At 46.6% G+C, this 23,128-nt stretch overlaps 1 protein-coding gene across 4 annotated transcripts in view; it reads left to right on the top strand.

Moving 5' to 3' along the window:
• Nucleotides 1-416: 416 nt before the first annotated feature.
• FAM107B (family with sequence similarity 107 member B) overlaps nt 417-23,128 on the top strand; it is a 60,305-nt gene continuing 37,593 nt past the window's right edge. The window contains exons 1-2 of one of the 4 annotated variants that reach the window (XM_048062543.2): nt 419-551; nt 8,278-8,372. Coding sequence is in view for 2 of the 4 variants with exons in the window: in XM_013197075.3 (XP_013052529.3) it covers nt 13,576-13,675 (100 nt within the window). In the remaining 2 variants the exon portion in view is untranslated. Of the gene's footprint in view, nt 552-984; nt 1,129-8,277; nt 8,373-13,547; nt 13,676-23,128 lie in introns of those variants that run through there. The other 3 variants (XM_048062542.2, XM_013197076.3, XM_013197075.3) reach the window with 3 other exon arrangements.

The following is a 23,128-nucleotide window of genomic DNA, read 5'->3' as shown; positions in this document are numbered from 1 at the left end:
TTGAGTTTTAGGGGTTTGGGACAAGGAAGAGGGAGAAGAAATGAAGACAGGGAACTTGAAAAAAAGCAGCTGGAGGCTCCTGACGGAAGAAGTCACTCTTGCAGGTGAAGGAGACCACTGAGGGACCTCACCGCCTCGGCACGTGCCCTAAAACCACCACGGCTGCTGCCCATGGCGGGCCCGGCCCCTCTCCCCCCTCAGCGCGGGGGGCCAGGGGCAGCCTCATGCCGGGGCGGGGGGCCACCCCCTTTTATCCCCTCACTCTTTCAGGCTTTCCCCCTCGTCTCCCCCTCGCCCCGAGGGAGCCCGACAACAAAGGCGGCTCCGTGCTCGGGGCCGGAGGAGCCGCCTGGGCGCTGACTCAGCGCCGGGTCCGCCCCCGGCCCGCCCCCGGCCCCGCCGCTCCCCTCAGGCGAGGCCGGGCCGGCTCCGAGCGGGCAGCTGCCGCCTTCCCTCCGGCTCTGTGTCCCTCCTCCTTCCCTCCGGGTGTCCCTCTCTCCTCCTGCCGGTGCTCTCTCCCCGGCAGCTCCGGGAGAGCAGCCCCCGCCGAGGTAGGTTTTTTTTTTGTGGCCGGGGATCTCCCGCACACAAAGGCGCTGCGATGGCGGGGCGGGACAGCCCGGGCGGCGGGGTGAAGGCGGGGATCGGGGGAGATCCCCCCCGCAGGGTGCACTCCGATTTGCCTCAGGGTGCACCCCGTTTCTCCTCAGGGAGCACCCCGGATCCCTTCAGGGTGCACCCCGCTTCCCCTCAGGGTGCACCCCGGATCCCCTCAGGGCACACCCCGAAGCTCCCCGGGTGCCTGAGGGGGCTGAGGGGACCCGGGGGGGACATCTCCCTCTGCCCGATTTCTCTCGTTTTAGGATGGGAGACTTGAGGGGGTGAAATTTGAGGGTGCCCCGCTGTCCGGGCTGCTCTGGAGCATGGCTTTTGCCCGTGTTGGGTGGTTTTCCTCTCGCTTTTGGGGCTGGCGGAGGGGTTTTGCTCCGCAGAGTAACTTTTATTCTCCCCTGGGTTGGTTGTGGTGGCCGAGTGTCCGTGTGTGGTGCTGGATGTGAAGAGATGGAAAAACAATCACATCGCTTTGCGATGGCGGGATGGCTTCTTTTATCTCCTGCCCCGATAAAGGTGAGCTCAGAGCAGCGGCCGCAGCTGAACTTTGGCTGTGCAGAGTGGTCGTATCCCTACAAATACCCACTTTTTAGTAAAACTGCAAGCCTCAGAGGCTGGCTAACTCCCTCTGTGCTTCCACCTCTCTAACTGCGGCTCTGTCAAAAGTTTCCCTGAACTGCCTGGACGGTCCCAATGTCTCCATTTCCCTACGTGTTGGATTGAAAGGCTTCACGACTGGTTAGCTTGACTGCACAGATAAGTGTTTTCGGAGAATTTGAGCATCCACACAGGCAAGGCATGCAACATAGAAGGTCTGTGTGACTTACGTACGTGTTTCCTCCTTCTGTTTAATTTTCTTTAATAGTTTAAGGAGTACTGGCGTATGGCAGTGCCTTGGTGTCGGAGCAGAGTCCGGTTCTGCAAGTTCAGGGCACGCTTGAGAAGGAGCCAGGAACACGTGAACTTTTGCTTTTCATTGAGAATCTGCACAGTCAGACAAAAATGCAACAAAATGAGGAAAAAAAAACTCGTTTGAATGAGCGTAATGTGGTTGCTGTATGTGGATTGCGGTGGGGGTATTGTCGAGTAACTCCCTGGCAGCACTGTGGTACGTGGGTATGTGCGCTAAATCCTGCCGCTCCAACTGGGATGTTTAACTTTCGTTGACTTGGCAGTGAATTAGGAGCGTGGAAGAACATTGTTAAAATGGAAATAATTACTTGTGGATCTTGTGGGCAATTGGAGAAGCAGTCAGTCTTTAATCTCCTCGTGATTTGAACAGGACACTGAGAATCTTCTTCCTGTATTGACGGTTGTTTTCCTAAGCAATAAATGGACAGACAATGTGTACTGCAAATATGATAGCTGCTTGCTTATTGTCAGTGATATTTGCTTAGTAACAATAAGCAATTGTTTGCTAGGCTTTATTAAAAACAACCACAGATACCCTATTTCTCCTAAAACAAAGCCATTATTGTCTTAAAGCAACTGTGGGCCAATTTCATGGTCGGTGTAGTTCCACTGATGTCAGTGGAGTTTTGCCAGGGATGGTTTTGGCAGGTGAAGTGTCATTTGTGTTTTAAAGGTCTAAAATGCCCGAGAGTAATGTTGCTACTTTATATCCAGCACTGAAGTATTGTTAATTAAAATGTTATGCTCATGCTTCCTGAAGGTAAGGGGTAGAAGTGAGACAGTCTTCTAACCAGATCTTCTAAACACACTCCAACTTGCTTTCTCCTTTTTGCTCCATATCAGTTTGTGATCTTCCTTCTCTTTTCAGTCTTGAGATCTTTCAGGACTTCTCTTCAAAAGTCAGAAATTTCTGTGGCTCAAGTTGAGCACTTAAAGGTTTGGGGATTAGCAGCGTTGAACTGTCCTATAATAACACCGCACAGCTAGGTCAGTGAAGAACTGCACGGCAGCTGCAGTTTGGAGACCTTTCGCTTCTCACACATGCACAGGCCTCTTCTTTGCAAGCTGATTTGTGCGTGGTTATGGTCAGTGCACTTGCTGAAGTAGCAGATTATTTGAGAGAGTCGTGTTAGTGTAACAGCCAGGCTTGAGATGGGCTGAGAGAGCAGATCAGGGGGTGGTGTGGGGGGGAATTCACTGAACTTTTTACATAGTGCCTTGCTTGTGGTGTTGAGAAGCAGACCTGTTTTTGAGTAACGTCAAAACACCAGTCGTGTAACAGCATTAAAGAAAGAAAGATCATCTAAAGTGGGAGCAGAAGAAAATTGGTAAAGATATAAGCAAGCATTCTTGCTTATTAGCTGTGGGAAGAAGAGTGGAAATGTTTAACCAATAATTGGCCTTAACAGAACTTTGGCTTCATTACAGTTTTAAAAAAAGATTTTATTGAACAGAATTGTTACCTTTGTATGCAGTTGACAATATTAAATACATTTGGCCAGCGGTGAGGCTGTTCTGGCACTGTGGTAGCTTTAAAGAGAGCGAGTCCATGCTCAGCTTTCCAGAATCTTTGATGGACCATTTTTATATCTGGCGTTTTTGCACGGTACAACTTTGGATCCATCTGTTTGCATCTCCGAAGTACCCAAAAAGAGCATGTCAGACACAATTCCCAGCTGATACTGCTCTGATGTTTTTGGAAAAAGCAAGCACCAAGAGAACAAGTTCCACACACAGTCTTAACTTTGGAGGGAAAAAAACCCACACAAACATTATGCTTAATGCTTCTTCAGCTCAGTGACTAGTCAAAAGTTTATTCGGGTTTGGCCAGACCTGGCAAGTTCTGAAGTATAGTTTCAAGCTTAATATGTTGCGAAGAGCCTGAAACTCTTTTAACCTTTTTATTTATTTATTTATTTATTTACTTATTTAATTATTTTTATTTAAACTTACCCAAAGAGTGTGTAAGTCGAGGTTTTGATGTTTAATTCTAACACAAGCCAACATGAAGGTTAGGCTGTGGAAAGGTCACACAACAACCTGAACACAGAGGTGCAAATTTGCTAAGAAAGCGAGAAATGAAGTCCTGCCCAGGTAATTTATCTTCCTTTTTCCACATCTTTAATGCTCTTGTCAGACTTATCTCTGTGAGTGCATTCTCTGGTTGAATTAATCCTCTCAAAGCCATGCTGAAATGGAAAGGTGTTGTGTCTTTGCACTGCGGGGAAGACTCCTTCCCTTTGCAGATGGAGAATAAAAGCGCCAAAAAAGTAACTGGCTTTTCTGTGATTGCACAGGAAATGTGCGGTGGTGCAAGAGCTTGAACTCGGGTCTTTTGAACTGCTGGCTGGTGCTGGAACGAAAGAGCTTCCTTCCGCCTGCACAGAGCACGTGGAGTGAAGAGAAGAGGCACGGTCCAAAGTGGCTGAGCAGAGGGTTATGAAAAGCAGCCCGGTAACCTGCCTGAGGCGCGGTTAGTGCTCGGCTGCTTCTTCAAGCATCAACGCGCCTGCTGGCCTTTGTTAGGCGATGGAAAACGGGAGGTTTTTGTAGTTGTGTGTCCTTAAGCTAAGACGTTCAGCACACACAGGGGAGGGAGAAGGATAATAACATTTTTTCTTCCCCTTTCTACACCTGCCTCCACCTAGTGGGTGCTGCTTTCACAGATACGTCTGTGGCTGGACCTCTGGGGAGGCCCTTCAGCTGCCGGTGAGCGAGTGCTGGCAGAAGGGAAGCACAGGCTCTGCAGAGCCGGGAGGGTGCTGATGGGACCGTGGTGCCCCTCCGTGAGCCCTTTGGGGGGCAGATAATGTGCGAGTGCGGATCCCCAGCCCGAGAGAGGAGGCTCTGGGAGGATCTTCCTCAAGGGGTAGCCGCTCTTCCCCGCGTGCTGCTCTGCTCACCCTCCTGCTCTTCGCTTCAGGGACTCAGTGTGAAGGGCCACGCATGGCAGCGGGGAGCAGCACGGTCCTCCTGTGGCAGAAGTGCTACAAACAAGGAGCAATCTGTGAGAAATGAAGGCCGTGGTCAAACGGAGCCATCTCTTCCTCCTCCCGCGGGACCAGAAACCACAGGAGGGTGCCTGCTGCCTCTGTGCATGCTGGCGCTGGGGGGGAGCGCTGAAGTTTGAACTAGCGCTTGGTCGCGGTGCTGTTTGGTGACTGTGCCAGCTGCAAAGTCCCTTGTGGCCTTCAGTTTAATTTCAAACCATGTTTTGGGTCTACTTTCCGTGTTTGGGCCAACACCGGAATGTTTTGTGCAGTGAAGGCTAGGAAAATCCCAGGCGAGAGAGCAGCCTTTCCAAGTCTCCCTAATATTGTTAAATCACGTTTCAGCTCAGTAATTACTCTTTTAACCTGGGTCTAAAGCAGGGCTTGGTGCAGTTTGCATTCCGGTATAGATCTACTCCAGCTGAGCCAAAATTGAGCCTTTAGCAGGTCATCAGCCTGCTTGGATGGGACAGGGCTGCTAGCTTCATGGTGAGAGCTGGGAGTACAGATGCGATAGGGCTAAATAAAGCAAAGGTTATTTATCCTACAAACAAACCTCCTGGATTTGCTTGCATTTTTAAAATCTCTCTGGCAGCACGGAACCAGAAGATTGCCTTTGGTGCAGATACACGCCCTTCAAAGAGCGATGCAGTAAGTTAGGAACAGCGGAACAAACTCCTTTCTTTCAGCCGAGATCGGTTTCTTTCTTTATTTTACGTTTATACTGAAACTTCAGGCAGCGTGCCTGCAGGATAAACTGTTAAACCCCTGGTCTGTCCTCTAGCAAATCTCAGCCTGCCACATTTACAGCTGCATTAAGCATCTTATGGAGAACTGCCTTTAGGATGATCAAGCGTGGAACGTGCTCTTGCCTGGACAACAACGATCTTACGTGGAGCCAGGAGTTGGATTCGGTGGTCCTCGTGGGTCTCTTCCAACTCAGGATATTCTGTGATGGGTCTTGGTTTTATCCTCCACGCAGGAATTAAAGTCACCTGTAAGGTATAGAGCTAAAACCTACAAAAGCTTCTGAAGGAGAAAATGCCCTCGTGTTTGCCATGCCGTGGTCCTCTGCTTTGCAGCACAGTGTATTTTAGGGAGGGAAACCGAGTCCTGAAACTGCTTGTTATTGTGTGAAGGGAAGCTCATATTAAGTTACTTTTCTTACTTGAATACTGAGAGTTTTCTCCCATCCGTATCAGAAGGACGCTCAGTTCACCGTGCTTGTGCCAGCTGGTGCCAGCTGACTCGGGAGCCCAGCGGCATCTGCTCGGACGGGGAGCCCAGCACTGCTGGTCCAAGGTGTTCCTACAGGGCTGGCATTCAGTGGGTCTCCTGGTGGGCTGGCCAGAGGAGGAGGGTGATGGGAAACAACAGAATGATTCTTGTTGTTCCTTGCCTGCGCAGTGAATGGGCATTCATAAGGGCTCGTGGCTATGCACAGGCCTTTGTTCTAGAGCTAATGATGAAATGGAGTTCACAGCTCTGAGCGTTTCAGACGGTGTGACGAGAAGTGGGTCAAGACCGTTCGTGTGTGCATAAATGCTCTCCTGATGTAGGCCAGGGGCTGTGCCGGGTGCTGCTGAGCAGGCTAAAAAGGTTTCAGAGAGGCTGGAGTTTGCGCTCTCAGGTGGGTGAGGTGCAGGGTGCTTAGGGATGGGGATCGGAATGGACGGCCTTGAGTCGCTTTGCGTGTTAATACGACACAGAAGACAAGCTTTGTTGTTTGGTACCTCTGGAAAGCAAGGGGTTTAGCTGGAGCCGAAGGAAACTTTCTTCGCAGGGGCAGGGCGAGTTGCTGAGCAGCCCATTACACACGTGCAGCGCTCCGCTCTTTCAAATGGAAAGCATCTCCACTACCTCAGTTTCCTTATAGGTTTCACCAGGGAAAAAGATGACCTGGTGGGCATCCCGGAGTGCTGCCGGCGCCTCCTTCAGATTTCCTGCGGTAGCTGAGCTCCTCGCTGCCTTTCACGGAAGAGCGGATGAGGCTTCCCCTTCCTGGGCTCCCCCGGAGATGCACAGCTTGGTGCTTGGCTGTCGGCAGAGGAGGAAAGGCAGTTTTCACCTGAAGCTGCTGAGACACCAGGTGGTTATTTCTGGAGATGACATGGGGGAGTTTGATTGGGTTTTGATAGTCTCTGCATTATATTATGATTTTTTTTTTTCATCCTAGAGCTTTCCCAGGTGACTTGTCCTTGAAGATTAGCTATGTCGTGTAATGAGAGCTGTAATACGTGGTGTAATGTGAGCTGTAGCACGTGGGGTTTTACTTGCACAATGTCTCGGACATCACTGCTGCTCCCGGAAAGTATTCTTGCAAAAAACTGTAGTGAAGTTTGGGTCTCTTCAACGAATGGAGGAAAGGGTGGGCAAATAGTCACGATGGTTTCATTTTTTTGGGAGGCTGGGAGGCGGTGATTTTTGGCGTTTCTAAAAGTAAACCAACTTTCTCCCCCCGCCTTTCCAAGCCTCAGAAGTGCTTCTGCGCAGCGCAGAGAGCAAACCGGAGCGCCGTGCACTGTACCTCCAGGTGTGCCTTTTGTCAAAGTAAGCTGCACGAGGACGCGCTGACCAGAAACGCCCAGGCACGGGGAGTTTTGTTTATTCTGGAGAGAAGCCCTGGCAGTGCCTGGGGCTGCCCTTACAGTTCTGTTACCGCAGCTGCGGAGCCCTCCAAAGACAGCCTAGGCATGCCCATGGCTCTTCATTTACCCACGACACCTCTCAAGTTCAAGGAGACTGAACAAGTCATAAACTTCTTCCGTAAAATACAAACATATTATTATTTTTTTTTTCCCCAGGAAATAACTTAAAAAGCTAGCTTTAGGATTTAAGAAATGTTATGTCCCTGAAAAGCAGAAAGGATTCATCTCTTGGGCTGGTGCCATATTACGCCGAAAAGATGCACAAAAACGGCCCTGAGGTTCCAGCAACGAGAAAGCCAGCCTTGAAGCTTGTCATGAGGACTGTAGTTGTGGATGTCCATACTAGTCATTTCCTTTTAGTTTAAGGGGCTGAAACATGTTACAGATGTCCTTCTATCAAAGCATTCTCTCTTTCGAGAAAAATCAAATCCAAGTTTGTGAGCCTGTTGTGTTTCCTCTTTGGTTAGTGACTGAGTGAAAAGAGGGAGTTTTATGTGGCTGTTTTATGTGCTGCGTTCTTTTCCTAATCATGCTGAAGTGCCATACCTTCAAAGTTCCCTTTAAATCCACGTATTTACTGCATGTTCAGTGACTTTGATGTATCTTTTTTTAATCTAGTAAGCAAAATAAATCTCCTTGCTCAAGGATGCGAGGAAAAATTACTACCTCAAGTTAGCAAATAAATGTGCCGGCTATTGTTTTGTTTCCCAGGGGCCCGAGGGCCTTTCCTGCCTAGCACCGTCCTGCCACTTCCAGAGACTCTCTCTGCCCTGGGGAATTTACGATTGAAATAGGGAGGAGAGAGTGAGCGAATGGTGATCGGAAATGCAAAACGGTGATGTGTGGCATTTTTTGTGATGCTAACGTTGTGTTTTTGCAAACCTGGAGTCAAAATACTTCTTGCTTTTGCGATCAGTTTTGCGCTGAATGCAGCTGCTTTGCTGGACAGCCAGATTGTTACGGAAATGTCAAATTTTAGATAGATCTTTATGTATCTACATAAAAGTGCTTTTTCACTCATGCTCCTTGCATGACAAGAATAACTTTCACTCTGTGAGCTGTCTTACAGGAATCCGTATACTTTCCAGCCACTTAAGATCTTATTTTCTGTGTAGGAGTACCAAAAAGACATCTCTCCAACCTGCTGTCTGCATCCAGGGAACTCACAGGATTGACAGATCCAAGATCCAACGTGTGCCTTTAGTTAAAGGTAATCCATTTGCCAGCATCAGCCAAAAGCTGTTGCAAGGACATATAAGTGCCTATACACCTGTACAAGAGCACAGGCAGATAAAAGAAACCCACTTTTCTAAGAAAACAGGACTTCAAGAACCCCAGAGCAATACTTTTCACTGGAAAACTTCTGCAGTGGATGTCACTTTTGTTGTGAAATTTTCTAGCAGACCCCCCAAAGAAGAAGGGTCAGTTCTAGGGGCAGAGTCAGAGATTAGTGCGGTCAGTGAGGCTGGGATAGCTTCTTAAAGGACCTAGGTGACGAACTTGAGAAGTGAGGAAAGTATTTAAATCCTGGGAGACTTCTTGGATGCTCTAACAGTTGTATACGTAGCTAACTTTTCCTGTCCAAAGTGTAATTCAGGTGTCTGCCTGGTCTCTTCCTAATCCACTGCCATGGTTTCCTACAGCCAAGTAGTTCTTCATTTCCTTTCTTCAAAACTATCGCGCTGCTGCTGGCATGGCACAGCATGACTGCAGGCAGCATCAGCCACAGAAACTTCTGTTTCTTCCCATTTCTGTGGTGCTGAGCCTGTGGGCAGCTCTTTGGGATGCCCTCAGCTCTCCACCCAGAAGGATGCCTAAGTTTTAGAATACTGTGCTAATTAAGCTCTTAGTGTCTCCCACGTGAAATTCTTCATTACCGAAGCATCCCAGGACCAGCTTTCAATGAAACTGCTTTTACCTCCTTCAGAATTATGCAAGAAAAAAAGAGTCAAGCTGCTGAAGCTGTTTTACTTTTCTGTGTTTCTCTATATAAGAGTAAGACTTTGTTTATGTGCTTAATTCCTCTGACTTCCATCATCTGGTAGCATGAGGGGGAGGGCTGCGTTTGTAAGGAGCTGTTCTGTGCGCTGCAAGGCAAGGGTTTAGTCATGAACTTCGGGGTAGAGGAGCACGTGCTTCTGAAGAGCCTGTTACTGCCAGTATCGACTGAAAACCAATTAATGGCGAGTCCCATGGAATGGGACACAGATTGCTCTGATAAAACGGTGCTCTGTTAAATAACTGCTCTGAGGGGTCGTTCCAACGCCTCCCTCCCGTTTGTAACAGTGGATCTTAATATCTTTATTGCTAGTAACAGAAAGACTGGTAGAATTAAATATTAAAGTTTGAGTCATTGGTGAGTTCATTTAATATATATTTTTTTAACCTTTAATGGTGCAGAAGCCTCGAGTGATTCCCTGCTCAGATCTGATAGTCCACCAGACTTAAGATTCATCTTTATTTTATCTACAGAATCACACTTCATTCGAAGGTATTTTTTCTTTCTAATGGGAAGTTGATTAATTGATTGCTAAAACAACTACAGATGAAGTTAATTTACTACCCAAGATGTTTAGAGTGCCATGAAGTTGAGCTGGATTTAGAAAGCACCACATTACACATACTGGTCAACAAAACACTGAATATCAGAGAGAGCTCAGTACTGTAAAAGCAATGAAAGAAGGAGAACCTACTCCCATTCCTACTGGGCGTTTTCCTTCAGGAAGGGGACTGGAAAAATGTTTTTTTTTTTTAATACAGCCATTCGGATTATAAAGATTTATATAATTGGTGTATCATTTCTCTTCTTAAAAACTTCTCAGAGTTAAGATGCCTCAAACTCACCTTGGAGTACCATGGTTTGCAAAATGGGCAGCTTGAGATGTGTTGTAAGACACGGTTTCCTTCCAAACGAAGAGGAGGTGAAAGCTCAACAAGCCATTCACAGAAAATTATTCTGATTTTGTGTAGTGTAACTAAACGAGGTAATCCCCGCTTAGAATTTTATAGAATCGTTGTGTCCTTGAAAAACAAACTGTGTCAGGGCAAACAAATTGTTCCAATATGTATTTGAATAGATAAATATTTATTGTTGTCCTTTTTTTTGTTTGCTTTTTTGTTTTTTTTTTTTTAGCTGATGAGGAAACAAAGACTGAATCGTCTTGCCTCCAGCGATAACTAATTAGTGCAAGGCTAGAATTTTAACTCAGGACTTTGAAGCAAGAGGAAAACAAACAGGATGAGATGCTGCAAACAGAAACATAACAAACTGATAATATAAACACGTTAAACTTTGTATTTCAGGCAGAAACTCACTACCCTGAGATAGAAATCCTCTTCCCATGGAGGCCTTCAGGCAAGTAGGCAGCCTAAAAAGCTGCTGCCTCGCGAAAACAGGGTCTGGTTAGGCCGTGGTCATTTCCGTACGTGCCAGTTCTGTGCCTCTTACGTTACCCTGATTAAGCTCGTGGCTTCTGAGAAGATTCCTTAAGACAAATGGGAATTCAAATCAAATTTCCAAATAATTGAAGTTCAAATAAGGAGCACCAGGCAAATAGCGCTTCATTTTGCAAAGCTGCAGCAGAATCATGCCGGAGATTTTCTTTACTCATCTCCCAGATAGATAATTTGTGTGAGTCAGTCACCCGAAGCGGCTGTGCTAAATGTGGAAACGTAGCTGAGTCAAAGGCAAGTGATTGGCATTGTTTTATGGGATGCCACCAGCTACAGATGCATTAAATGGCAATTTTTCCTCTGTCCCGGCCAAATGTTAAATTTCATTAGGATTTGGACTGCGCATAGGATAAACATTGTGGTTTTTGGGGGTTTTGATGAGTCCTTTGGATCACAAGGGCCGTGACCTTAATGTGTTGTTTTTTATTTGTTTGTTTGCTTGTTTTTAATGCGAAAGAAGATTCATCTCAGCACAGTGCTCACTTGCTGGAGGGGTGGTAGCACTCCTGCAGTCACTGCGCGTGTCAGTATCTGAGTTGTGTGAGAGCAGTGTGGTCCTGGAACAGGGTTTGGGATTTTTTCCCCCTTTTCTAAAGAAGCATTTGGAAGGCCCGTGGTTCATGCCAGTACCTAGTGTTTGCATCACTGATGGAAACGAAGAGATGGGGAGTTTTTCGTGGTGTTTCTGTGCAGTAATTAGGGACTTTCTAACGAGCATTTCTTGTTTCTAAACATAGTCATTAAGAAACGAAGCAAACTTTTTGTAGTTTTCTGGACAGTTAAATGTTTTCTGTGCTGGATGCTGTCTGAACCAGCTCCCTTTGCCTTAACTGCCTTGTTTGCTCCGGTGCTTGTGGCTCATTTGAACGGGAACTCATCAGCACTTGGCTAATTTGAAAATCTAAGGTAAATAAGTGATAGGGCGTGCTAGGGGAATCAGGAGGTCCTGCAGTGAACCATGGTGCTGTTTGAAACGATTTAAAAATATTTCTGGAAACTAATTGTTGAATGAAGAATGAATGGCTGGAAGCTTAAGCTTGGAACAATTCAGGGCATTTAAAGCCTAGGCTGGGTTTAAGCCTGCTGAGTCTCTTTTAATGGGAGGCTTTAATTTAACTGTGCAGTTCTCCCCCTTCACCTGTGTGATTTTTGTTCGGAACATAAAACTTTTAATCCAGAGCCAGCTGTTCAGCAGCTTAAATCCTAACTTCAGAGCTGGCGGCCCTCGGCTGACATCCAACGAAGGTGCGCACGTACGGGCGCACTAAAAACCGGTATGGAAAAAATCTGCCTTGCAGCTGGTGCTGGTGGTGGCACCACGCTTTCTCTCCTCCCAGCCCCGCTCCAGACTCCCTGCGTTGCTTTTCACAGGCAGGGCGTAAAGCGGAGGGCAAAGCTGCGTGCTGGTGTGGTTTCCAGAGCCAGACGGCGTGATACTGGGCTGCAGCTGGATCCCTGCTGCTTCTGCTGCAGGCATGAACAAAAGAAGCAAGGAAGTAAAGGCAAAGCAGACAGCAGCTGGAGGAAAGGCTTTCAGTGACAAGACTTGTCCTTCGCTGACTGGCTGCATTTACTCTTGCTGCAGGAGAACCTTTTGCATTATCCAGCATAAGACAATTTATTACAGGTTTTTTAAGTGCAAGGTGCTTTGGAGTACAGGTGTCAGTTACGTAGCGGGCAGACACCAAAGTTTGTGAAAGGACCAAAAGTGCTTCTTGCGAGAACGTGGATGAAGGTAACCGGGGCAGTGCTCAGTGAGAGCAGAGAGAGGGTGGCAGTACAGCTCAATCACACCCAGCAGGCTGTTGTGCTTTTTGTAGAAGAGGTCTTTGTACTTAAAGCTCAAATCGTTTGGACTTTTTATGTGTTTCAAATCTGCCACAGAAGCCAGAGGTATCTTGCAAAATGCCTTCTTCCAGGTGGAGCGCAGGCAGGGTAAGAAGGTGAGTCAGATTATGGGACTAGCTTATTACATAAGCCCAGAAAGAAAAGGAAGTGAGAGAATTTAAAAATAATAATAATTCTTTGAGGTGTATCTGTTTGTACCGTATGCATTTTCGCTACAAGCTGAAGCTGTGAACTTTCAGGCTGATCTGCGGGAGATAAGCTTGCAGGAGTCCTTCACACCAGCATCACAAGCTTGAAGTCTCCTGCTCTGCACAACTAAATCCCTCCTGTCATCCCGTTCACCTGCAGATCCTCCAGTCTGGACTTTTGTTTTGGTTCCCTGCTGCTTCGTTTCCTCTTGATCCGAATTCTTCGAACAAAATTGTTTTTTTTTTTTTTTTTGTGTGTTAACCTGCTTCGAAAGGCTGCTGTGCACGCGTCCCATCCCACAGTGCCGGAACCAGCCCTGGCAGGTTTCCCTCCTGGGTGGAGCCTTTTTTGACTCAGCCACCAGCTTACAGGAAATCTGGGGGAGCTTCCTATCTTGAAGGCTTCAAAACCTTGACAAATTAGGCTGTAACCAGCCAAAATTTCAGAGGAGAGGCCTAAGAAAGTCATTTAACTTAACTACCTGACCCGATTCTTTATTTGCTTCATGGTTATGAACCAGTTTCTCTTTCTGTTTATGTTTTTGCTGCTTACCTTTCCATTAGGATTCCCCGTGGTGGCTGTTGTAGCCTGCCTTTTGCAGCCTGGTGTTGCTGATTTAACTAAAGCATTAACAGAACAGCACTCTAGGTTCTTCCTGCGTTGTGTCTAGCTGCTGTACGACATGGTTGCTACCTTTTTAAAAGGCTGTCGCGCAAGAAAACCGCGCTGATTTCCTCCAGCACAATCTAAACTGTCATTTTGTGGGCAGCTGCGATGGGAAATACTGGCTACGCTTTAATTCTTGCTAACTTTCTGACCAATGAACCGTAGGAAAACTTAGTGAGGCTGAACGGGGCGGGGGGGGGGGGGGGGGGAACCCAGGCATTTCTGCCCCCTCGTCCTGTTACCGCTGTAAAGATTTAATGCTCCTTTTTCGGTGCCTTCTGGAAGCCTTTGTAGCAGAGCGAGCGGTTCCTGTGATTCGGCGACACGTGCGCTGCAAAGCCTTGAGAAGCAGAACGGGTAGGAAACTTGTTATTTCAAACTGTTGTGTCTTTGTAAACCAACTCGAGGCCTTTGAGTTGAAAGACTTAGCAGTCGGGTTCGGCGTGCAGCTGGGTCGTATCACCGAAAAAAACAGAGCTTGCTTTTGCGTGAAATGGAAACTTAAACACACCAGTAGGAAACGCGGCGAGCCCACGGAAAATACATTGGCCGCGCGTTTTGCAGTCAGGGATCATATTGTAAAGCAATTTCTTTGGGTCGTGGACCTGTCGCATCACGCAGGATCAGTCTTTGCTAACTGGGAAGTGCTCGTTAAGGAGGGGCGGCTGCAGACCCGAGTGGGTCTCGTAGCTGTGTGCTCTCTGCTGGCCACTAACCATCTGTTTTGTCTGGTATTCTTCCCAGGGCGTGAACAAGCCTGGTGAGTAACACATGACAAACAAATACAACGAGGATTGATACATTTGGCCAATGCCTGGAGTATGAGGATCTTGTTGTTTTTTTCCTACCTCCTGCCTTTTACACCAAATTTTACCTTTTCCCCCTTAGCAACCTAGACAAGAAAGGTTCCTGCCCATTTTTCCTGCATTATTATTTTTTTTTTTAATTTTAGCAGCAGCTTTTTTATTTGGATCTTGCAAGGAGTCGCACAGGCTTTTATTTTTCTTAATTTTCTTTTTTATTAGTACATTAGAGGAAGGCTAAGGGCTATATTCTACTGGGAAAAAAAAAAAAGAAGGATATCAGAAACATGCTACTTGCTACTTTCAATAAAACTTTAATTAACTAAATGTTCTGTCTGGCCTCCTGCCCATGTAATAAATAAGGACTAGAAACACTCACCTAAGTCATTATTATCTGTTATCAAAAATACTGAAGTTTCCATTTCCATCCCACTGTGGAGCTGAGAAAAATGGCCAGCAAGTGTCTATATGCCAAGAAATCTTGATGACTCGGGTTATGCGGTTCCCTACATGTGTGTGTTTGCACTGTTGTCCTAAAGGGTCGCTGTTATCAAGCTGTTCCGTGTTTAAAGCTGCCTCTGTACATACAACGTATGAAATCTGTGCTAGGACTCCCGTTGACTTCACTTGTAAGGTCTGCCCAGTGTTGTCCTGGGTCGCTGCAAGATGTGGCTGCCCTCTGCAGAATTCCGTGGAGAGGGAAATTCCTGTTCAAGCCTGCTAAGTCAGGATTTACGCCACCGAGCTGGAGCTGGGCTGCCTGCAGCAGAAGCAGACAGCAGCTTGTGTTCCCCGGGAGGTACCAAGCCCCCCTGCTCCCACCTTGTGCGAGGTTTTCCTGGTTCTGCTCATGTTTATTTTATTTTTCTGGGGTCTGATGCTGGCCTGCCCCCCTCTGTAGAAGCGGCTGACCTGGTGTAAGGACTGTCTGTCCGTCAGGTGGTTTCCTTTGAGTGCAGTTGCAGTGAGGAATTAATGAGGAAGGAAATAAGAGCTGCTGTTGCCTTTGTTTACTCTTTTTGTTCCTGAATCTCCTGCTTCTTATCTCTAATCTTCAGCCTCAGCAAATGGGGTTTAACTGCAGATCCTCTCGTTAGGTGGAGACTGCAGACGAAATGTGAAGCTGTCAAAGGGGAGCCTGGCATTTAGGCCCTGGCTGCGTTGCCTGTGATGAAACATCATTTTGTTAGCTCCCCGTCAGGAAGCCACGCGTTGTGAGAGCAGCTTTGGTCCCAGAGCATCTCACCCTTCCAGAGCACCGCGTGCTGCAGCCGGAGCTACGAAGGCCAAGCGTTTACAACGCGAGCTGTGTCACCTTCAGGGAGATTCCCGGACGCGACCCCGCAGCGCACAAGGGAAGGGCACGATGGCAGCACCCTCTCCCTGTTGAAACGTGAGTTGAGACCTGGCTTCTGAAGGCTAAATCCAGCCTTTGCCCAGCTTGATGGCACTCTAAATATCTGCTCAGCGTGAGCCAGTGCACGCTGCCTCTCCTGGAGCCATCCTTTGGTGGGACAGTGATGTCCTGTGGTTGTGGTGGCCTTTTTCTAAGGGCCCCATGTCACCTGCTGCCCGGATGGGTGGCTTCATGCTCAGGTTGTCTTCTGGCAGCGCGTATGCTGATGGCCACAGCTGAACTCCAGGCAGCTGAGCTGGTCTGGCTGGCTTGAGCCTACTTCTCTGTTCCAGTAAGCTGCAGATGCTGTCAGAGTTTCCCAGCCCTGCTTTTTTGTTGGCATCGCTGCAGCAAGAAAGCATTTTAGGCGCTTCTTTTCTCTGTCAAAATTATTACTTTGCTATGAATCAGACCTGACTACTAAAAAGTGCGGATGCAGGATGATTCCCTAAACCGGAGTGACTCTTCTTGCCTCTTAAATGAACTGAAGTCTACTGCATTTGAGCTGTCCTGAGCTGCCCTACAGCTTTCTCCAGGCCTCAAAGAGGCATTCGTAGCAGCAGAGAGCAGCCCCTGGTGATGGCCAGCAAAGGGAGGGAAAGGAAACATCATCTTGAAATACCACTCCCTGCAGACGGAGAGCCCTGGCGACCGTTACGTGGGATTCTCTCTTGAGGGCAGGAACGTCCCGGCGCTGCTCCTTGGGGCACAGGAAAATCCATTATTTTTTCCAGCCCACTTCTTCATTTCCTGGTTCACCATTCAAGTAAAATTTCCTTTCGAGTGCCGTTTACGTTTGCATTTTTAAACAAGTGGGAAATGGTCTCCCGTGGCAGGCTGCAGTGTAATGCTAGTCGTTATTTCGGAGCTGGCCTCTGGGTTGCCTCTTGCCCCCTCAGCTGTCATCAGCTCGCTCTTAGGTTTTTCCTGAAATTTTTGCTTCGCTGCTGAGGTCCGCTGCTGATTGTGGCACGGCAAGAAGTGAGCTCATACAGGGCTCAAATTACTGTCGAACCAGCTCAGATCTCTTTAATGGAAACCTTCCTTCTTTCAACCATTCTGCACTCATTTTACTTCAAGTCATAAAACTTCTTCTGTTTGAACTTTTATGAAAACAAACCCAAACCCTCGTCTGTGTTAGTTACAGGACACTTTGGTTCCTTCCCCTGTTTTTGTTTCGTGTTTTGTATTTACTTAACTGCTGCTGGAGTAGCTTCTTGGGCTAAAAAGACACAGCTTCTTAGCTAAATGATTTAAATGTTTCATAAAGGGAGATGCATAACCAAACTCTTTGTGAAATGACTTAAACATCCACTCCAGCTCAAGCTTTAAATAGGAAGCATGGATCATTTCAAAAGCCAGGAAAGTTTGGACATAATAGAGTATGGATGTGATAATACTTTTTAGCAGCTGTGGAACTGAAGGAAAACGTCTGACTGTATCTGGCAAAAAACTTGCATGCGTTTGTAACTTGGGGTGCATACATAGGAGCTCATGAGGCAGAGCAGATTTTTGCAACTGCATGCAACACCAGCCCGTATTTACAAAATCCTGCAGAAAGTATCTTCTCTCTCTCTCATTTTCTTTTCTTTTTTTTTCTTTTTTTTTTTTTTTTTGTGAGGCTGAGATCTGCCAGGATCTGTTGTAAATTCCATCTTCTCCCGTGTTCTTGTTTTGCTTTTTGGCTTTCCGTGCTGCTGGCTGACCTGTTGGTGATGCTTAAGTTTAAGGAGACCTCAGTTGCACAGTCATTCACGTGGAAAAAAAAAATCGTATATGCTTCTGAGCTTTTCTCTGAACTCCTTACGTTTCCTGAGTGTTTTGAAATGGCACGGTATTGCCCAAATTATTTCAGCAGGTTGTGAAAAACGGTTTGAAATAGTAAGCCTGGTGTTTTGGCAGAAAAAGCTTTGGTGTCTTCTACCTTCACGTTTCCAGCAAACCTGTGGTCACCGCAGTCTGTGGGTTCTCTCCAGTTGTTGTGCTCGAATTTCTCAAGGTGCCGTACTTTTTTTTAAAGGCATTTTAGCCCTCCAGGCCCAGTGCTCTGTCCACGTTCAGTAAATGACTCATATGGAGATCAATGGTTTCCTGTGTTTTATTAGCACTCCAGTTTCAGCTGGTCCTGTAATCTCATGTTTCTTTTTATAACTATTTTATAAGGAGAAGGACCCAATTAAACCAGTTCGGGTTTCTCTGTTCCAGTGCTGTTACCCTGTCTCCTCGAACCAAACCTGCCTTGGCTGTCTGCAAGCCTCTGGCACGTTCCCCCTCACTTCTACGCGCACGCCGAAAGCTGCTGCAGCCATTTACACAGCCCTATCTGACCATCTCTGCCTCCTTTCATCCTGATGTTTGCACAGAAAGCACACGATCTCGTGTTTGGTTCGTATGTTTTGCAAACAGAGGCCTAGATTTGCTGGACACCGACATTTTTAAAAAGAGATTTCTGCGATGAAGGCTCCAGCAGCAACCTCTCCGTGCATCTCATCCTGCTCTGGGTGCCCAGCAAGTCAAGCAGCCCTGCTGCGGGCTTCACCGCCCTGCTGTTGGACTGGAAACGAAACGAGGTGTGAAAGCAGCCACTGCTGGTGCCTTCACGCTGCTGTGCGAGCATCCTGCTGGTGTGGTGATGCAGGAGCGAGTCTTGTCCAGGATCAGGCCAGGAGAGCAGACTGTAGGTCCTCTGCTGGGGAGATGAGGCGTAAACACTAACTGTAAATTCAGGTCTGGCACAGAGTCGTTCTAGGATGAATTTGCGTGTGGGGGAAGCTCTCTGGAATTGCATGGATCGAAACATTGAAGTTCAACTGGATTAGAAATACGTAAATATAATGAAGGGCAAAAAATATTGCTTACAAATATGTTTGCGGCTAAATTTCAGGTTTATTTCAATGAAATCTTCAAACTAAATTCCCTACCCCTGATCTGAGCAACATGGGGCTTCCCTCCCACCACGAACATCTGTAACCTGTTGGAATTTGCTGGTTAGAAGATTTGAACCAAATTTCGTGAGAACCAAGCAAAATTTGTCAGAAATCTTTCTTTTGAATTCAGGAAGAACATTGTCTTGATTTTCATTTCATTTAATGAATTCAGTAGCTAGTTCTTCCAATTCAATAGGTATTTCTAAACTCCTCACTTTCTCAGCTTAGAAAGCCAGGAACGTGGTTAAGACAGGGAAGGATAACTCTACGAATTTCCCAATCTGGAATAGTGACAACAATAATCGAGTTGTTAACTTTAGATAACTTCATTCGTTTTATAAATTTGATCTGTAAACAAAAAGTCTGTTACATTTCATGCCCAGTCTGCTTCAGGCGACTTTATTTAAGTAATTAAAATGTTTGGTGATAGAGATGTTGGGAACTTGCTCTGCCTTCGCTTACCTTAGTGCAACCTTGGTAGGAGAAACAGCTGAAAACGTGTTTGCTTTGAACATTAGAACCGAATCGTTTTCTCTGCTGTGATAACGAGTTTGAGTAGGTATTATGTGTGACCAATTAGTATGGGTTTTACCTGCCTGCTAAGCAAATAAAAGGCTCATTTTACAGCAACCTTCCTGCAGTACGGCTGAAATGTAGAAAGAGTGAGGAAGAGTGAGGAATATTTGACAGTCAAGATTTCGGCTGAAATCATTTCGATTTTAGCATCCGTTCAGCACTACGACACAAATCAACGCCAGTGTTTCCTCCCCTGGTACGTCGTCTTGAATCCTTTTAAGTGAAGTGGAAAATGGGGTTGTTTTGAGCCCGTGTGCACCTTGCTCTCGATGTAAACCGTTGAAACCAACAGGCTACAAGCTTCGAATATGCACAAGTCGCCCCGGCAATGCATGAATGTATTTAGGTGTGCAGGTTGTGAAGAACCTCTGTGGTCTTTCAAGGGTCTACCTTGGGTAAAAGCAGGTTTGAAAACCAAAGCTTGCTGTGCCTTCTTTCCTAGATCTAACAGATGCCTGGATAAAGGGAATTAGTCATAAGAAGGAAGTCTTAAAACTGGTTTGAGTTAGCTTTCGAAGGTGAGGGTTACGTTGGTGATTTAAAACTTGGGATTTCTCACCGCCACCAGAGCCAATAAATGGTAATCTGACATGAGCTTCTGGCAAGATACCGGCCGGTCTGCGAAGGGCTGCACGCGAGTTGAAACAGATGTGGTTTGGGATCAGCTGAAGCCTACTTCGCAGCCTTCCACTGTGCGTCTGAGGCTGGTGACGGAGGAGGAGAAGCGAAGAGATGACTTGTGCTCACCAGCACGGGTTTGTTGTAGGGCTGGCTGTAACGGACCTATTATTTGTGTGTGCTTTGGCTAGTCCTTCGACCTTCAAGGCTGAGCTGGAGAAAGAGCCTCACTGGGGCAGCTGAAGGACAGGTTTCTGAAAGACAGCAGCCGATCCCATCCCAGTGCCTCTCTCCAGTACCCTTTGGGCTTTCACAGCACCACTTGGAAGACTCCTGGACAAGCCCTTTCCTGGTTCCCTTCGGCTCTGAAGGCTGCAACCACAGAAGACGACACCACCGAGAGGAGCAGAAGGGAAACTTCTTCGGGTCTGTGCCTTCCCATCTCATTACCAGCATCCTGTGCTGCATATGAGACCAAGGAGCAGGAAGGGAGCGACTTCTGCACAGTTTTCTTTCCCAGTCCGTGTGACCCTCTCACGTGCCTCTTTGGCTCGCCGGAGGAGAGCACGTGCTTCCTCGCACGTTTGCTCAGTAAATAAAGGAAACGGGTATCGAGTGCCTTACGTCCTTCCAGGGCTCTCACGTTTTTTTCCCTCCCCTTAATATTCATCTGAACGCTTGATATTAACAAAACCGCAGTAGATTAAATAGCGTTTTCAGCCCCATCTGGATGTGATTGCTGTAATTGTTGCCAGGCAGCGTTTGAAGCCGTTTTTATCTCAAAAGAAAAGCCACCCAATGGCAGGGGGCGCGGAAGACAGGCTGCTAATGGGATTACGGCGTGCGACATCCACAAATGAAATCCTCCGCCGGGGAGGCTGCCGAAGGAGGAGAGCAAATGATGCAAGAGGAATGCGAAGAGGCCTGGGTTTGCATCTTAATTAAGGCTTAAAATTTATAGTTTCAGCAATGGGCCTTAATCTGCTAGCCGAATCGCGGCTTTATGGCTAACGTATGGGAAACAGTCTGAGTTGGGAAGAAGTGTTCAAAACGCAGATGTTGAAAGCATTTAAGCCAGATGCAGAAGGAGGAAGGGGGAGAGGTAGGAAGCAACTCGGGGCTCTCTTCATAAGGCGCTGATCAGGGCTTGTGCATTTCTGACTTTATTTATTTATTTCCCTCAGTCATTTGGATTATCGAACATTGGTTCTCTTTTAACCATCGTTTTAATCAAACAAAACACAGCATTTTATCTGAAGAGAAGCTTGTCCTATTTTTTAACTTCAGATTTTTAGATCCAAAGGGAGAAAGCTCACATTTTTAACGGACATTTTGTGTAAGAGAGTAAAATAAAAAAGCTCTGTCACTAAAACAATATTTCAAGACTTGCTTTGGATTTGTTTTCAACTTCGAATGAATCAAACAATTTCCTCAATACAGTTTGATTCTATATAGCGGTTCTTAAGTTAAAGCTGTGGTAGGGTTCCCTGCAACTTCAGGTGTCTGGACCGGGTGGGAGGAACTGCTGGGGACAGCACCTGCTGTTGGGTGAAGGTCCTCCAACAGCTTTGGACCGCGCTCTCCATTGCCCTTGGAGGACACAGAATGCACTTCTCCTTTTCTTCTTCTTCTTTGAAGGGTAGTTAATAATAAATATGACTTCTCTGAGAAGCCAGGGATCGCTGATAAGCCAGTTAACCAGGCTTATCAAACGAAAACGTTTTAATTTGCTTTGCAATTTAAAACAGCAGAACGCTTCAGCCTCCGTAGCACCTAGCTCCGATTGAATTGCGTCAGCATCAAAGGGCTCTCACTGGGGATAGGGTTTCTTTTTGTTCTACGTGGCCCACGTGTCACTTCGGTTCTTGAATTCTGCATACGTCTGTGTCCTGTGATGACCTTTTTCTATGGGACTTGCAGATATTTCTGCTGTTTTTCACACGCGTCCTTCTGTGCAGGCTCCCGGGGGGAGACTGAGGCCGTTTATGACTTGATAGAGGACTGTTTTTTTGTGTGTACTTCAGAATTAATCAGTCATTATTTTAGAAAACATTTGCACAGCGATGGCACCTGTTAAGCATAACATGCTTCTAGGATATCCACTGGAAAGAATATCCATGAATAAAAAATGAAGCACTTGAATCGATATTATTTCTTTTCATTCCCTGCCTTCTCAGTCTTGCCTGTTGCTTTCATGTTTCGTTCTTTTTATTAGCTTTTCATGATGGTGGAGTTTTCCCTTCAGAAGAGGCGACGTGGCCCTGTTTTTCTCCCTTGCTTTTTTCCATCCGCAGCGCACGCAGCGAAGTGATAGGGAAGTTGGGAGTTATAATTTCAGAACTGGGCATGCAAATAGTTTCTTTAAAACATCCCTTTTTTCCTCTTCTTGTTTTGCTTGGTTTTCTCGGGGTCTTATTTTTTGCCACATTAGCTCTTTCCCGTTACCTGCTTTTATTATTTTGTTTTATGGTCTGTTGTACACACTGTGCAAACACAGTGTAAATCAGAGGCTGTTACAGCGCACTTCCAATCAGGTGAGGTCTCCTGGCCCTTGCTCATAAAAATCTTAAACAGCACAGAGTGCTTTAGTTGTAAGTACAGTTTTAATAAGACGACTTAACCCTGTGCTAATTTCCCGGAGATCTCTGTCCTTGTAACAGCAGTCCTCATCAGGGCTGTTAACATGGGGTTATAACTTTCTGATGTTCACTAAGGCCAAGTTTTCTTTCCAGTGTTCTTCTACTGATTTAGGAAAATCGCAGTTGTATCTTCACCACATCTGGGTTTGTCTCCTGTGTGCCCGGAGTAGTGCACTTACTGACTGTCTTAATTTCCAAATTTTATGTTCAATTCGTTGGCTCATGTTCACTGAAGCTATCAGCCTTCTCCAGTCGAGGGTTCGTTTGGTAACGACATAGAAATGAGGATGGGGATGTGATTCACTGGTTTGGAGAAGTGGGTATTAATTATAGGCAAAGAATAACTGAGCATGCAATGGACAGGTGGTGAGAGTAACCTTCCTGCACTTCCTTCTACTCACTCTGGTTTTGTTCCCTCTTTCTTTTCATGATCACAAAACTAGATTAGCATAGATGGTTTTTCTTCCCCTTCTACTTCTTTGTCAGCATGGAGATGGACACAGCCCTGACAGTGATGGGCCCATGGGCTGTCCAAAGGCAGGTGAGACAGTAGTTTGTTGCCAGTGTGCTGAACCTTACTTAATTGATTTTTTTCTTTTTTTTTGAGGGTATGCAGCAGTACAGTGTGCCTTTTGTGATGCTGACAGAGCCTGTGAAGTTTTAAACACACTTTCTTTCCAGAAGCATGGCAGTGTTCTGCACCCTGGTGCTGCTCACGGTTACATCACCGTTTCCATTATAAAGCCCTTGTTTCCAGTACCGGTGCTGTGGGCAGTGCTGTTAGACAGAGCTCTGTGGGAAAAGGTTTTGTTGAGAGTAAGAAAGGAAAATCTTCCTGCCTTTTCTAGTGT

Source organism: Anser cygnoides, chromosome 1, assembly GCF_040182565.1.
Source record: "Anser cygnoides isolate HZ-2024a breed goose chromosome 1, Taihu_goose_T2T_genome, whole genome shotgun sequence".
In the NCBI taxonomy this organism is placed as follows: Eukaryota; Metazoa; Chordata; class Aves; order Anseriformes; family Anatidae; genus Anser; species Anser cygnoides.
Note: the sequence above shows the minus strand (reverse complement) of the source record. Positions and strands in the feature narration are given on the sequence as shown.